The sequence below is a fragment of the Gorilla gorilla genome, chromosome 7 (assembly GCF_029281585.2).
Source record: "Gorilla gorilla gorilla isolate KB3781 chromosome 7, NHGRI_mGorGor1-v2.1_pri, whole genome shotgun sequence".
NCBI lineage: Eukaryota > Metazoa > Chordata > Mammalia > Primates > Hominidae > Gorilla > Gorilla gorilla.
The window spans coordinates 19,732,715-19,748,911 of record NC_073231.2 but is presented as its reverse complement, the minus strand read 5'-3'; the positions used below and the strand labels follow the sequence as shown (position 1 = coordinate 19,748,911).

The 16,197-nt window shown below is 38.9% G+C and overlaps 1 protein-coding gene across 5 annotated transcripts in view; it reads right to left on the bottom strand.

The window, feature by feature from the left end:
- Positions 1–15,511, bottom strand: part of TUSC3 (tumor suppressor candidate 3) — a 296,633-nt gene extending 281,122 nt beyond the window's left edge. For all 5 annotated transcript variants that reach the window (XM_055349641.2, XM_055349639.2, XM_019032657.4 and 2 more), the window contains exon 1: positions 13,989–15,511. In XM_055349641.2, the coding sequence (XP_055205616.1) occupies positions 13,989–14,126 (138 nt within the window). In that variant the 5' untranslated portion in view covers positions 14,127–15,511. The remainder of the gene's footprint in view (positions 1–13,988) is intronic.
- Between the last annotated feature and the right edge of the window lie 686 nt (positions 15,512–16,197).

The window sequence follows — 16,197 nt, the reverse complement described above, 5'->3', positions numbered from 1 at the left end:
GTTAGACTACAGTGCACTAACAGCTCCACATCTCAGGATTTAAAAATAAATAAATAAAAGTACATTTCTTCATTGTGAGTTGTCAGGGAGGCTGCTCACCCTGGTCATTCAGAGACCCTGGCTGATAAAGCATCTACCATCTCAAACATTCCCAGTCAGCACAACACAGGAAAAAAGAATACAGCAAAGCATGCTATGGTGCTGCAAGCTTCCGCCTAGCAATGACACACATCTCCTTGCATTTCACAGGCTAAAGTAAGTAATGTGGCCATGCTGAGTTCAAAATATTAGGAAAGTTAAATCCTACCTGCTAGGGTCTGAATGTTTGTATCCCCACAAAATTCTTATGTTGAAACCTTATCACCATTGTGATGATACAAGGAAGGTGGGGCTTTGAAGAGATGACAAAATCAAAAATCCATAGGTCCAAGGGAGCTCGTTTGTCCCTTCAATCATGTGAAGACAGAGAAGTGCCATCTCCGAGAAAGTGGGCCTCACCAGACACGGATCTGAGGTCACCTTGATCTTGGACTTCCCAGCCCCCATAACTGTGAGAAAAAAATTTGTATGGTGTATACGCTGCCCATCTGATGATTATGGCAGTCTGAACAGCCTAAGACACTACCATATGTATGGGGGAAAACGAAGTATCTACGAACAACCCTAACAACTACCACATTTCCATATAAGGCTAATGCTATCAGCTGTTCTCCACCTCCCACTCCTTCCTCCTACCTTCTCAGTCACCTGACATAACATTCTTTATTTTCATTTCAGCTTCTTCTCCAGCTACCACCACTTAACTCTCTCTTCTCATTCATAGCAAATTGTTTGAGAAGTGTTGGCTGCCTCCACTTCCTCACAACCCACTCATTAATGAACCTACCACATTCTAGTTTTCACTGTAACACTGCAATGAAGCCATTCTTGCTAAATCCGAAGAACTGTTCAGTTGTTATTTAACCTCTCAGTAGTCACCACTTAACACTTTTGACCTCTCCTTGGAACATTCTCCTCCTGTGACATCCAAAATTCTGCTGCGTTTCCTTGTAAGCTCCTCCAGCAGCAAAGTCCAAACTTATCACTGTTGACCTCTCCTTGGAACATTCTCCTCCTGTGACATCCAAAATTCTGCTGCATTTCCTTCTAAGCTCCTCCAGCAACAAAGTCCAAGGATCTTTTGCAAGCATCCCTTTTGCAGCACACCAAAATATTGGTATCTTTGAGGGGTTTGCAATAGGTCCTCTCTTTTTTACTGTAAGTGCTCTGGCTGGGTGATTTTTATCCACCACCATGAATTCAATTCCCATTTAGGCAAATGATTTTCAAGTCTATTTTATCATCAGCCCAGATCGAAGCTTCATTTCCATATATTCTGCTTCTCAAACATCTCAGTTTAGATATCACACAGGCATCTCATACATTCTCAAACATGAACATGTTATCTTCCTTCGAAAATCTCTTTCTTCTCCTGTTTCCTATTTCAATAAATAGAATTTCCCTTTTATCAAGAAATGTAGTCATCACTCTTGTCTCCTTTTCTCTCATTCCGCACACAACCAATTACCAAGTACTGTCTAGTCTGGCTCCTAAACAACTCTGGAATCCAAGTATTTTTCTTCATTCTCACTGCCACAGCTAATTTCAAGTCATCATTACCTCTCACTTTGACATCTGCAGAAGCCTCTTCTCCAGTCTTGCATCCCCACGTAAGCTATTCTCCACAGCATAGCCATAGCAATGCTTCTAAATATAAACCTCACTTTGTCACTCCCAAGATAAAAACCTTCAATTCTCCCCACCGATTTCAGGATCGAGTTCAGCTCCAGATTCTTTAACATGGCTTAAGAAGAGTCTTTAAGATTTGATCCTCACTTCCACTCTGGCCTCTATCCACTATTCCCCCACCCTGTGTATTCTAAACTTAGCCATACCAAGCTTTGAGTTCTCTGAATTTGCTGTGTTTTTTCATATGCTGGACCTTTACCAGTGCTGTTTAGCACTCGCCCTCTTCACTGGGTTATTTCCTATGATTAGCTCTTTAGTTTTCAGCTCACCCCAATATGCTAGTATAGCGCCCATTATTTCCCAGTTTATTGACTTCTTATATTACATTATAACTGCCTGATTTTCTGTCTGAATCTCCCACTGAGCTATGAGCAGTAGGATATATCAGGGACAATGGCTGTCTTATTCATCACTCTACCTTCAAAATCCAGCACAGGACCTACCTAACATGTAGTATTCACCAATAAATATTTGTTGACAAAAAATGACAGGTCACATATTGGAGAAACTTCAATAACTTGGCACTTCGTTCAGTAACATGTGCCATATTTTAGGATGATGATACTCCAATATATTTATTTTGTATTGCTTACATCAATAATAGTATTTCTATGTAAAATCATCAAAAGGTACATAATATGAAAAACATTTACAACATACTTAAGAAATCAACACCCAAACAGGAATCAAACATATAAGGCTTGTCTACTTTGGGCTTCTGCCATAATTATAATGGCATAGACATCAAATCAAAGAAGTCTCCATACTCAAGAAGTTTCTGTTTTACTAAGAAATCAGTAAAACACAGTATAAAGTTCCCTGGAATCATCTATTTACTGTGTCATGATGGAACCCTGTAAAAATCCAAAAACAAAGATTATGAACTATGTATACAAATGCTATGACGCTAACTCAACAGAAGTAACTTTTCAAGGAAAAGGGATACAGAGAAAAGGGAAGTAATACAGCCAGTACCCTCCCATTCCTTTTTAAAACCTTGCAGAATATTTTGTTTCTTACCCTTATAACACGTACCTTGAACACAAGAGACCGGCAGTAATGACTAAGACAAATAACTTCTTAAGTTGTTTCTCCTGAGTTACTATGGTATATAACACCTATGAAGTTCTTTGAAAACTACAGCTATGAACAAAAGTAGCTTACTGATTTAATTTATGGCTTTGTAGATTAGGTATTTGAAACAGGCAAAAATAATGAGTGTAAATTTAATTGCTATTTGACAGTCAAATAAAAGAACTTACACAGCTCAGCCACAATTAGTTTTTGTTATTCCCCACGGATCATATAACTCAATTAAATTGTTGAAAATTAATGTTATTTAGGCTTCTTTATAAGAAAGTTGTAATCAAATCAAAGCAAGACTGTTATCATGAGTCAACTTCTAAAACATAAAATTAGCTTTGATATATAGAGAAACTACCATAAATCATTCTATTACCATATTTTATATAATCTTAAAAATCTAGAAAGGATCTAAAAGTCTACTCTAGTAGTTTCTAGGCATTTTTAGAATCTAATAAAAATTATAGATATGCCAGAAAACACATTTATTCCATAAATGAAAATGTATGTAATTTCAGAGAACTAATGGGAAACTTTTTCTGCGTTTACCATGTTCAGAAATCCTGATCTTGTTCAACCCTCTCATTTTACATTTGAGGACAATTGCTGCTCCAAACGGTTAAGTGACTTTCCCAAGAACACAGAGTTTAAATCAAAGGAACTAGAATCCACATTTATTTATCTAGAATTTTTACAAGGTCCTTAACACTTTGTAAGTTACCATTTTATTTCACCCCTGTAATCCCAGCACTTGGGAGGCCAAGGCGGGCAGATCACTCGAGGTTAGGAATTTGAGGCCAGCATGGCGAACATGATGAAACCCCGTCTCTACTAAAAATACAAAAATTAGCCAAGTGTTGTGGTGCACGCTTGTAATCCCAGCTACTCCGGAGGCTGAGGCACGAGAATCACTTGAACCCGGGAGGCAGAGGTTGCAGTGAGATGAGACCATGCCACTGCACTCCAACCTGGGTGACAGTGAGAGACACTATCTTTAAAAAAAAATAATTAATTAACTAATTAAAAAAAGATCAGCTATAAAAAGACAGAGGAAAGAATCATGATAGTAATGAAACAGTATGAAAGTGGTGAAAGGACAGGGGATGGGGGCAGGGTAGGAGGGTAAGACCCTGACAGCATAAATTCTTCATAATGGAGCATGAGAATACAATAACACAAACTCTGGTATGAGGAAACCTTGTTTTTAGTCCCAGCTTTGTTATTTAGCCTGAAACCTGACTTTCCTGCTCTAACATTCTATAATGCAATATTTTGTAAAATCACATTCTACAGTTACTATTCTCTTATGATTTACACTATGTCCAACATCTAAGCATGCGACTCATGTGGCTGTCAATGGAAAGGCAAGCTGAATTCGAGTGCCATTAAGGGAGGAGACCACCCATCATATTGTCTTATGCCAAATTTCTGCCTCCAAAGAAAACAGAAATAAAAACTAAAAGGCAGAAATGAAATCCACAGACAGACAGCCCAGCGCCACACCCTAGGCCTGGTAGTTAAAGAACGACCCCTGACCTAATCGGCTATGATTACAGACATTGTAAGGAAAAGCACTGTGAAAATCCCTGTCCTGTTCTGTTCCATTCTAATTACCGGTGCAGGTGTGAGCAGCCCCCAGTCACGTACCCCCTGCTTGCTCAATCGATCATGACCCTCTCACATGGATCCCCTTAGAGTTGTAAGCCCTTAAAGGTAACAGGAATTGCCCACTCGGGGAGCTCGGTTTTTGGAGATTTGAGTCTGCTGATGCTCCCAGCTGAATGAAGCCCTTTCCTTCTACAATTCAGTGTCTGAGGGGTTCTTGTCTGCGGCTCGTCCTGCTACACCATCATGATAGTATTCGACCTTGATTCAGCCATCCTTCCTCCTCATAAATGCTTCAAGAGGAAAAATGTACAGGAAACAATGGCAAGAAACAGCACAACCACTCCACTTTTATGAGTATGAGAAAAACTTTTATTCCCCTTGAAAATTCTAAAAAACATGGACCAATCAGCATTCTCTCTTCCTTAAGGGAGGCCCCGTTTTCTTTTCCTTAAACTTAACTCACATGTTAACCAAAAGAATATTATTAAAATATAATACTCTAAAAATAAAAGTTAAATGACTCTTTGTATTTCATTTGGTATGCCTTTAAAATGAAAACACCTACCAATCAATCATAGGCACACACAAAAAAATAAATAAGTACATTAGGCCGAGCATGGTGGCTCACGCCTGTAATCCCAGCACTTTGGGAGACCGAGGCGGGCGGATCACGAGGTCAGGAGTTTGAGACTAGCCTGACCAACATGGTGAAACCCAGCCTCTACTAAAAATACAAAAATCAGCCAGATGTGGTGGCGTGCGCCTGTAATCCCAGCTACTCAGGAGGCTGAGGCAGCAGAATCACTTGAATCCGGGAGGCAGGGGCTGCAATGAGCAGAGATAGCCCACTGCACTCCAGCCTGGGTGACAGAGCAAGACTCCGTCTCAAAAAATAAAATAAAATAAAATAAAATAAAAAAGTACTTTTAAAAAGCATTCATATAGAAAACACATTGTATGCAGCAAATATACCTGAGGTATAAATTATTCTTCTACCCATTCCTTGGACTAACAATTTTTAAGGTACATATTAAATTTATTTCCAATCTTTTTCCTACAATTTTTTTGATTCACACATTATTTAACAGAGAGCTTCAATCCACTCAATAAAAACACTTATTTCACTAAAAGAAACACATGGAAAATTCTCTTCCAAACATGCACAGATGCTTTTTAATAGTGATCACTGAGATTCAAGGATCAGGGAGGGCTACATGTACCTCAACAATCTCCTACTGATATTTAATATCTAATTGACAAATAGCGTCGTATAGCTAGTTATTAAAACATAGGGTAGAAGGAGAATTCTGGAGTAAAACTGTAAACATACAAGTTGTACAATCATGGGCAAAATGCTTAATTCAACAACACCTCCCTTAGTAGAATGATTTTAGATACAAAATATCAGAAATCCAATTTGAAATGTCCTAAACAATAAGGAAGGTTATTAACTCACAAAGCAAGGAGTTGAGAGAGCAATTACAAGGCTAAGACATGTCATCAAGTACCCAGTTCTTCCCATTTTTCTATGCTGTTTTTTGCCCTCAGGCTTGTACTTTCGAGGTAATAAGATGGTTTCAGCAACCAAAGCATCACATTCTCATACACACACTCCAAAGACAGGATGAGAAAATTTCCCTTCCTTGTGTGCCCTCTGTAAAGAAGGAAACTTTCCCAAAGCCATGTACAACTGTATCATATACTCACTTCTAAAATAATAATTTGCAAGTTGCTGAAATAATGATGATCTTTAACTGATAGAAATTATTGCTTAGGGCTGTCAAGTGTCCCAGCTTCTCTCAATACTTAAACCAAACCAATCTACTGTCAGTAAAGACAAAAGTTAGACAAATAGTTTGTCACAACCATCAGGCAAAGATATTGTGAAAATTATATACGATTTGTCTTCGTTCGTTTGGGCTGCTATAACAAATTACCATAAACTAGGGGGCAACGGAAATTTATTTCTCACAGGTCTGGGTGCTGGAAGTCCAAGATCAGAGTTCCAGCATGGTCGGGTTCTGGTGAAAGCTCCCTTCTGGACTGCAGATTGCTCACATTGCTATCTTCTCAAAGAAGAAAAAACAATTAAAAATAAATAAAAAATAAAATAAAGTTAAAAATAACAGAAAAAAAGTTAAAAATAAAGTGAATTATTTACTGCTATATTTATTATTATGAAAATGTTGGTTAATCATGTAAAGATACCTACCAAGTTTGATATTTGAAAGTGAAAAATAAATTTTCTTTCCCCTTCATGTTACCATGAGAACTCAAGTACCTATAATGCAACAGAAAGGGCACTTCCTCACTTGGGAGAATGAGGACCAGAGAGCTCTCTGGGGTCCTATTTATAAGGGCACTAATCTAATTCATGAGGGCGGCACCCTGAGGACCTAATCACTTCCCAAAGGCCCCACCTCCTAATACTTTCTCACTCAAAGTTAGGATTTCAACCTATAAATTTTGTGGGAACATAAACATTCAATCTACGACAATAATCTAACTAAGTCAAATGCCTAGTATCCTGTCTGCTTGTTGTTTTATTTTTATTTTCCTGATATAATTTAAGCCTTATTATCGACCACCAAGTTCATTAAATTCAGTAAGTTATACTAAGGTATTTCATTCAATTTAGTATTTAATATGAATAGCAAAAAGATTTCACAATTTATGACCTTTAGTTTTACTGTAAAACTCCTAGAAACTAACTTGGCAATGGTTTGCTGTTTCCAAGCAGAGAAAACTCTGTACCAAAATATTTCCAAAAGTTGAGTCAAATCACAATGACAACCATGTTATGCCATTTCTAAAAATTATACTTCTAAAATCACAAATATTTCCATTAAATAAAATCAGTGCTACAACTTATTTAACCTGTACTAAAGTGCCCTTTCCATTACATTATAGGTACTTGAGTTCTCATGGTAACATCAAGGGGAAAGAAAATTTTTCACCTTCAAATATCAAACTTGGTAGGTATCTTTACACGATTAACCAAAATTTTAATAATAATAAATACACCATAAATAATTCACTATATTTTTAACTTTTTTCTGTTCATTAAATGACAACAAGATGCTATTCTATCTTAGACTTTTGTAACAGATTTCAACACATTCTCTAAACTTACTGTTGACCTTGTGCCTTCCCACATTAAAAAGAAATAGCGACAGGCCAACTGGGAGGCAGGCAGGCAGGCAGGCAAACAGATACCAACTACCATGAAAAAAATTATTCTTCTAGGCCAGGTGCAGTGGCTCATGCCTGTAATCCCAGCACTCTGGGGAGGCCGAGATGGGCGGATCACCTGAGGTCGGGAGTTAGAGACCAGCCTGACCAACATGGAGAAACCCTGTCTCTACTAAAAATACGAAATTAGCCAGGCATGGTGGCGTATGCCTGTAATCCCAGCTACTCGGGAAGCTGAGGCAGGAGAATCGCTTGAACCCAGGAGGCAGAGGTTGCAGTGAGCCAAGTTTGCGCCATTACACTCCAGCCCGGGCAACAAGAGCAAAACTCTGTCTCCCAAAAGAAAAAAGAAAAAATTATTCTTCTGAATAACATCTTTGAAGCCTTAATATTCAATCTATTTACATATGTCTTACTTATCTATGTAAAAAAAACAGTAATACTTGTTGTAAAATAGAAAGTCCATGTACAACTCCCCAAGAAATTATGTGAAGCCAGCATCCCTGTGTACTGTCTGCAAAATACAGGGTAAGAACTACAAAGCTGTATTATACCGGCAAGTGATTAGATAAAAACTGATGGGCCAGAATGTTAAAATTTGTTTTCCATAAAACAGCAATGAGAAAACAGATGGGCCACCAGATGCGGCGAAGGAAGGATCAAGAGTTCCCTTTCAGACATGCTCAGTTTGAGAAGCTGCAGAAATCTTGCCAAACAGATAGAAATAAAGACTGGATAGAGACCAGGAGAAATATCCATTTGTTACACACATACGCACATGCAAATATGTACATACACACACTGTTATATAACAAATAAACCTTTGTTTATGTACTTGTTTTCCAGCTGGGGAACACATTATTCCTACACTTAACCAAAAGTAAATTTTCTATCCTGGTAGGATTAGCATGATACTCCAGGAGGAATTCTTATGGAGATGAGCAATTTATAGTCTGATATGCCAAATATCAGAGATATCTGATAGTCTAAGATAGTCTGATATGCCAAATAAATGCTGAAGATCACTGAAATAATCTACAGCAGTCACAGGCATAACAGACCACACTCACATCTAAAATCGATGAATATGTAGGGCTAAAGAGGGAGATAATGAAAAAGTAAATGCAGCAAAAGGTTAAGAGTTGATTACTCTTTAGCTTGAGTTATGTTTCCACTCTTTCCCCTTCTCTGTGCCCTATGTGTGGAAGAGGGCACATATATGGGACTAAACATGCTGGTGGTGCATGTGGAGAAAAATACCCTGAAAATGTTCTGTTTTGACCAAGCTCCTATTTCTTACGTGGACAGACAATTCCTCATGGGTTTCTAACATAACTTGCTAACGCAGGGACTGACTGACTTGTTCTGGACCATCTTTTCAAGGATATTTGCATATAGCACATAGTCAAAGAAGACAGAGTCCCCCTCCAGAAAAATGAGTGTTTACTTTTGGAGTTTAATAAAGATAACGTCTCCCTTTAGAGAAGAGGTCAAAGAAGTGTACTGCCCATTTTTAAAGACCTTGGTTTCTTAAATGCAAGGTTTCTCTCCTGCAGTGTAATTCACTACATGAGTGGGCATCACCTAGACCCCCTCATGTTGCTCAATGTGAACTGAAGCTCCAGGAACCAGTACAAATGCTGGGTAATAAACTATCTATTGCTGTGGACATTAGTTGCTTTAAAGGAAGTAATATTTAATAGTTACGACAGTAATACTGACCACCAAGATAGATGGTCCAGTTATAACTCAGCCTCTAACTGTACGACATCAGGCATATGACAAACTCTCTGAATTTTAGTTTCCTTGTTTTAAAATATAACACCTACATCTTAGGTATTATGTATACATGTGTGTAACACATAATATGCATGTAACATGTAAAATATAGAACCATATGTACATAAAGACTATTCTATTGCTATAATAAACTATCCTTCATCTGTGACACAAGAATCCCATGTCTTCTGCCATCATCCATGACACTATGGCATTCCTGACAAGCAGCTTTGGCTATTTCCAATCACGCTTCAAGGGGTGGTCATACATATAATCTAACCTAAGTGAAATCACATTGCCTGCACCTATATATTCCGTGCATATATGCATACATATCAGTGCATAACTACCATGATTTCCTGTGTTATCACTGCAAACTTTTTCTTCCACTTAAGTTCTTTGCTTAAAGGTAACATCCATTGCTTACCTCCCTCCTCTCCCCTTTTATCATTTGCTAAGATAGTAAAGTCTCTGTTTCACAGCTGTGCCACGAAAACTAACTGGATATTATACATCCCAATATAAAATGCACTTAAAAACATTAATGACATACAGAAGTTATGTCAAAGGCAATTGAAATATGTTTTATTTAGTCAAACAATTGATCGCTTAGAAAATATGAGCTGTTCAATTTTTCATATTGCATATTCATTATTACCTACACATCATGGCCTATTAGCTACTCATATTCTTTGCAGATAAGATAAATTAATTATTATAACAGCTGCTTTTGATGATGGCACAGTCAATAAGTGTACTGGAAATAATTACAGAATTGGAGCTCTTTTCACATTATCAGAAGAGGTCATTATAAATTAAAACAATTCTAAATGAAGCTGATTAACTGATAAGTGTTAATGAAGTTAGAAAGAGAGAAACTGTCAAAATAAAAGAAACACAAGACGCACTAAATAGGCAAATGATACACTACTAAAAAGCCAAAGTCTCCCAGAAACTCACATCACTTAACATCAGTGAGGATTCAAAAATCAGTTTTTAATGACTATATTCAATGTAATTAAGAAAAGTGACTATACAAATTTCCAATCTTCTTTGCCTATTCACTTAACTCTCTCAACCACATTCTCCGATAGGGAATATAACAAAACATTGTTTTTAATGAATGAAAATGTCTTCACGAAGAAGCATATGTGTATGTGTATAAACATATACATAATACATACACACACACACACAGAAATCCATGGGATATCAGCAAGTCTTCTATGATACAAAATCTCTTCCTGGGAAATTTTCAAACAACGTAAGAGAATTTGGAATTCTCGGTGTTTCATGATAAGCAATAGACTATTCCAGAGACCATATAATTTATTATTATAAAGTTAGTTTCTTTAGCAAAAAAAAAAACCAATTCAAAAAAATCTTACCGCATTTCAGGATCTCATTATACTAATGCTTTCATTTAAATGAGGAATACATAGTAACAGCTACCACTTAGTGACCATTTGTTATATCCTACGCATTGCACTAAGCATTTTATATACAGTCTTTATATACATATAGTTATATATTTTACATGTTACATACATGTATACATAATACCTGAGATATGGGTATTATATTTATATTTTAAAGCAAGCAAACTAAAATGCAGAGAGTTTGTCGTTTGCCTGATGTCATAAAATTAGAGGCTGAGTTGTAACTGGATCATCTATCTGTCTGACTTAAAAATCCATCCATGGTGGTATTACTGTCATAACTACTAAATATTACTTCCTTTAAATCAACTAATGTCCATTCCTGATTGCAGGCTCAACTTAAGACTTCAATTTGGCTTCCCCTCTAGAAGGAAGAAAAACACTGTTCATGCTAAATCAACTACTCTGGTACATATGTCAATAATATTTATTACATTAATAGTAAATTAAGTTTCAACTGCTACACTTTCAGGTTCCATAGTGCCAAATCTTATCATAGGCATCAGGTTTTAAAGTCAGCTAGACAGAAAGAGACCACATAATGTCAAAATAACCCTGGGCTATCACTAGGAAAATACCACATTGGTGACCAACCACACTTTCCAATATAGCGTGTTTCCCTTCCATTATTGGAAGAGATCACAGTTTGTGAACTTAGTGAGTACCAGATATGGAATGGCCTGTATTTCAGAGATACGCATGCTTATTGAGTAAAGTATCAGAACACCAAGTATTTAACAAACTATAGAAATGATCCCTGAAAGTACAGTCTTGAAAACATCAACTATTTAAGCTCTTACTTTGCTCTTCTTTTCCTTCAGTAAAATACACATACACTGTAATACTGTCATACAGTGAAATCAAGTGCTCCTACTTAGGAGAAATAAAACTAATTTGCAAGAAAAACTTTTTTAATCCTCAACAATGTTCTCCCTAATTTTTCATTTTAAAAATATATTTCGAGAAAAAATTTTAATAGAAACATGTTACTGTAATTCAGATTTAATTATACTAAATCCACAAATGTTTTCACATATTAAAGTCATCTTATTATTGGAGATACTCAGATGCTGTAAACATGTACACTTTTTAGATTTTTTTTTTCCCCTTGTAAACGAAAAACAAAAATGTAAGCACCCTCCGACCTCTGCCCCAGCCATCTGAAAGGGCCCCTCTTCTCCACCAAGGGCATATTCCAAAGCTAACCTGAAAAACCACTTCAGGCGACGATGGGAAAAGTGAGCCAGACATGCTCATTATACCCTCCTTCTTCTTGGAATTCAGGAAAAGCCAATCAGCATTAACAGCAACACAGACCTTAGGTCTGATAAGAAACATTTACAACCTATTCTCTCTGAACTCTGCCACCTGGAGGCTTCATCTGGCTAATAAAACCTTGGTCTCCACATTCCTTTCCATTATAACAATTCTTTCAACCAAGTGCCAATCAGAAAATTTTTAAATCTACCTATGACCTGGATGCCCCTCCCCCTTTGAGTTGTCCCACCCTTCCAGATCAAACCAATGTAGACCTTACATGTATTGATCAATGTATTATGTCTCTCTAAAATGTATAAAAGCCAGCTGTACCCTTGGGCACCTGCCATCAGGACCTCCAGAGGCTGTGTCACCAGTGCATCCCTAACATTGGCAAAAAAAAAAAAAAAAAATTGATTGAGATCAGTCTTAAATACTTTGTCACACCCTTCAAATGAAAATTGGCGTGGTCCTAGGGATGATCCTAGGAGATAAAACATCACAATTTCCATGGAGTTCTTCATCATCTTCTATTGCCCTTTGCTTTGGTAATCCACAAAAAAAACTGTCTACTTTTTCTTCACTCTTCTACCTTTCTCGTGAACTACTAAATCTAAAACTCTTGGAACATGGTATACAAATACCAAGTGCTAAAAAACATATCATTAATTTATATTTGTAAATACAATTTCAGTTTAACAGTGGTTCTCTAAATCCCTTAGCAGAACTTCACCAATAATTTCATATGGCCTACTTTCACGTTAAAATTTAAAAGCTGAAGAGAGGTACATTAGTTAAAATTGAACACACAATATTTGTTTCAGACTAAGAATAAAGAGAAAGGGAAACAATTACTCTGCATATGACGGTATTTTTTCACTGTCTCTACCCAGCTATTAAAATTTTGTTAATATCTTAAACCCAATTCAGATTTTGAGCCCTGTGTAGGTGTACAACTTAACCAGGAAAAACTATCTTCAATTATGTAAGCAGATAACTCTCACCAAAATGGTCCACAATTAGAAACCCTAGTCACATTCCCGAAATAACTATTTTTGCTGAAGCAGCTAGATCAACTATCCATGATGGATAATTAGAACTTACAAACACTCCAACTACTTTAAATACAACCAGTCACTTCAAATCTCAACCTCTTCAAAGTTAATGGTGGATTAAGATTGAAATCAGATTGAATGAACTTCAGAAATAAATCCACATAAAATAAATGGCAGGTTATTTTCACAAGTATACACTGAGTTCAACATAAAGTAAACATACAGGATAACTTAAAACACATTCTCAATATGTTCTGTTGTACTTGCACGAAATAAAAAATACAAGCTTATTCTCACAAGTATACACCGAGTTCAACATAAACAAAAATAAACATACAGAGTAACTTAACACACACTCTGCACAGGTTCTGTTGCTTCTTGAAATGGGTAATGAAGGGAGCAGAGTAAGAAAATAAGGAAAACATATTTCCTGCAGGCTTATAAATACTTCTAAAGGGTATTTTCACATCCAACACACCCCTTTTAGTGACACCATTGCTCTAAGCTGGGCTTCCAGCTGGGAATAAAAGCGCCCAGGGTCTGAAAGGTGTGAGGTGCTCAGAAGCAATCAAGAACACGCTTTGCCGTCGTTTTTCAAGTCAGAACCCTGCTAACTCCACGTCCCGGAAACGCCCCAGGGCCTCCCACCCTCGCGGCTCCCGCCCCACCGCCGGCATCGCCCACGCCGGCGGCCAGGCTGCCTAGCAACACGGCAGTGCTGCCTGGCAACGCGGCCCACCCTGGCCCGCCCCCGCCCACAGGGGAAGGCCAAGGGGATCCATTCTACCTCCTTTTTCTTCTGTCCTCCCCCGAGCTGGATGCAGAGGAGCAGCAGCAGGAGAAGGAAGGGAAAGCTCCCGGTGGGCAGGTACCGCAGCCGCCGCCCCGCTTGCCTACGGCGTGAAGGAGCGCCCCGGGCCCCCATCGCGGCAGGGCAGTGTCTCCTCCACGCGCGGTAGCCGTGCGCGCCCAGCTCCTACCGCGCACCACGCCTGCCCGGCCAGCCTCCGGGAGCCCGCTGGCTGGGCCCTCCGGGGTGGCAGCGGCTTTGCGAGGGACCCGGGCCGCGACCGAGGACGCAGAGGAGGAGACTGACAGAGCATCCGGTTCACCGGGAGAAGACCTGGGAAGGCGCGGGATGGGGGCAGGAAGTGGGCGTGGCGAGGGAGCCAGGCTTCGGGGGCGCGGCGTGCGCTCCCGCCCGGAGCTTGCCTTTCCCGGACCCGCGCTGAGGAGAGGGGTGGTCCTTTGGCCCTGGGACCTCAATCTGAGGCCATCCTGCTACTGAACCCAATTACTGGGTAGTCCAGCACTTTACCTGGGGCCTAGCACAGAAAGACCTGAATGCCTTCTTGGATGAAGAAGGGGAAGCTTTGGGGAATGACAACCTGGCCCCTGCGGTCCCCAGCAATCTCTATTCCCATTGAGATCATTATTAGGAACACAGCTCTTCTCCTTCAGAGCCCTGGGAAACCATCTAACATACTCCAGAGTCCCCCGACGCACAGAAGCCGCCCCACAACTTCACAACTGTTCCTTCCAGCCCCGCTGGAAGGCCTGAGGCACAACCTAGACTCCACTTCATTCAATGACTCATTCAGCATCCATGGAGTGCATAAGTACAGAGCACCGTACTAGCTACTTCTAATATAAAAACGAATAGACTTACTTCAATTTCTATTCTGTGAATATTTTAAGAACCATAGCAGACTGGACATGGTGGCTCATGCCTGTAATCCCAGCACTTTGGGAGGGTGAGGCAGGTGGCTCACCTGAGGTCAGGAGTTCGAGACCAGCCTGCCGTACATGGGGAAACCCCCCATTTCTACTAAAAATACAAAAATTAGCCGGGCATGGTGGAGCGCCTTGCAGTTCCTCTACTTGGGAGGCTGAGGCAGGAGAATGGCATAAAGCCGGGAGGCAGAGGTTGCAGTGAGCCGAGATCACTCCACTGCACTCCAGCCTGGGAGACAGAATTAGACTCTGTCTCAAAAAGAAAAAAAAAAGAACCATAGCAGCAGACTGTATGTTGAACGTTTGATATGGGCCTGATCTGTTCTAATGCATCATGGTTTTTATTACTCTATCTAGAGATTTCTTCACTTGTGCCATGAACACCTTTGGTAATGTCATAAAACCTGTAGACGCAGTCTTAAAATAGCACATATTTCTAAATGCATGAAATTAAATACATAGGATTAGCCAGGCACAGTGGCTCACACCTGTAAACCCAATGCTTTGGGAGACCTATGCAGGAGGCTTGTGTCCAAGAGTTGGAGAGCAGCCTGGGCAAGATAGTGAGACCTTGTCTTTACGAAAAAAAAAAAAAAAATTAACAGCTGGGTATGGTGGGGAGTACTTGTAGTCCTAGCTATTCCAAGACTGAGGCTGGAAGGATCACTAGAGCCCAGGAGTTTGAGGTTACAGTGAGTTCTGATCATGCTACAGCACTCCAGCCTGGGAGACAGAGCAAAACCCTGTCTCCAAAAATATATACAGAATATAAAAATATTATATATATAATACTTAAGGAATATATACGTATAATTGTTCAAGATATCTGCAACAACTTATTGAGTATGAAAATATCTTTAATTTCTATAGGAAACAAAGTTGTAGGTACTGATAATACTACTGTGGTTTGTTGCCTGCCTTTATAATTCAAAGAAACGAAACTGTTGTGAGGTTAATAGACATAAAGTTACAATTTTTTCAATACAAAGTTCACAGATGCAGAAATTTCATGGACTCCAGATTAAGAACGCTTGCTCCACAACAACCCTATCAACTAGGTTCCACGGTTAACGATTTTCAGATAAAGAAATTAAGGCCCAGAAACAATTTGAACGTTGACAGTCTGGCTCTACAGCCATGCTTATGCTAGGATGCCTTTGTTAAAGGAGTTTACAAATATATCTCACTTTTCTGTAATGGAAGCTTTTGATTTCCCACTATTATGTGAACATTTTGCCTGAATTATCACTCCTGTTAAAAAC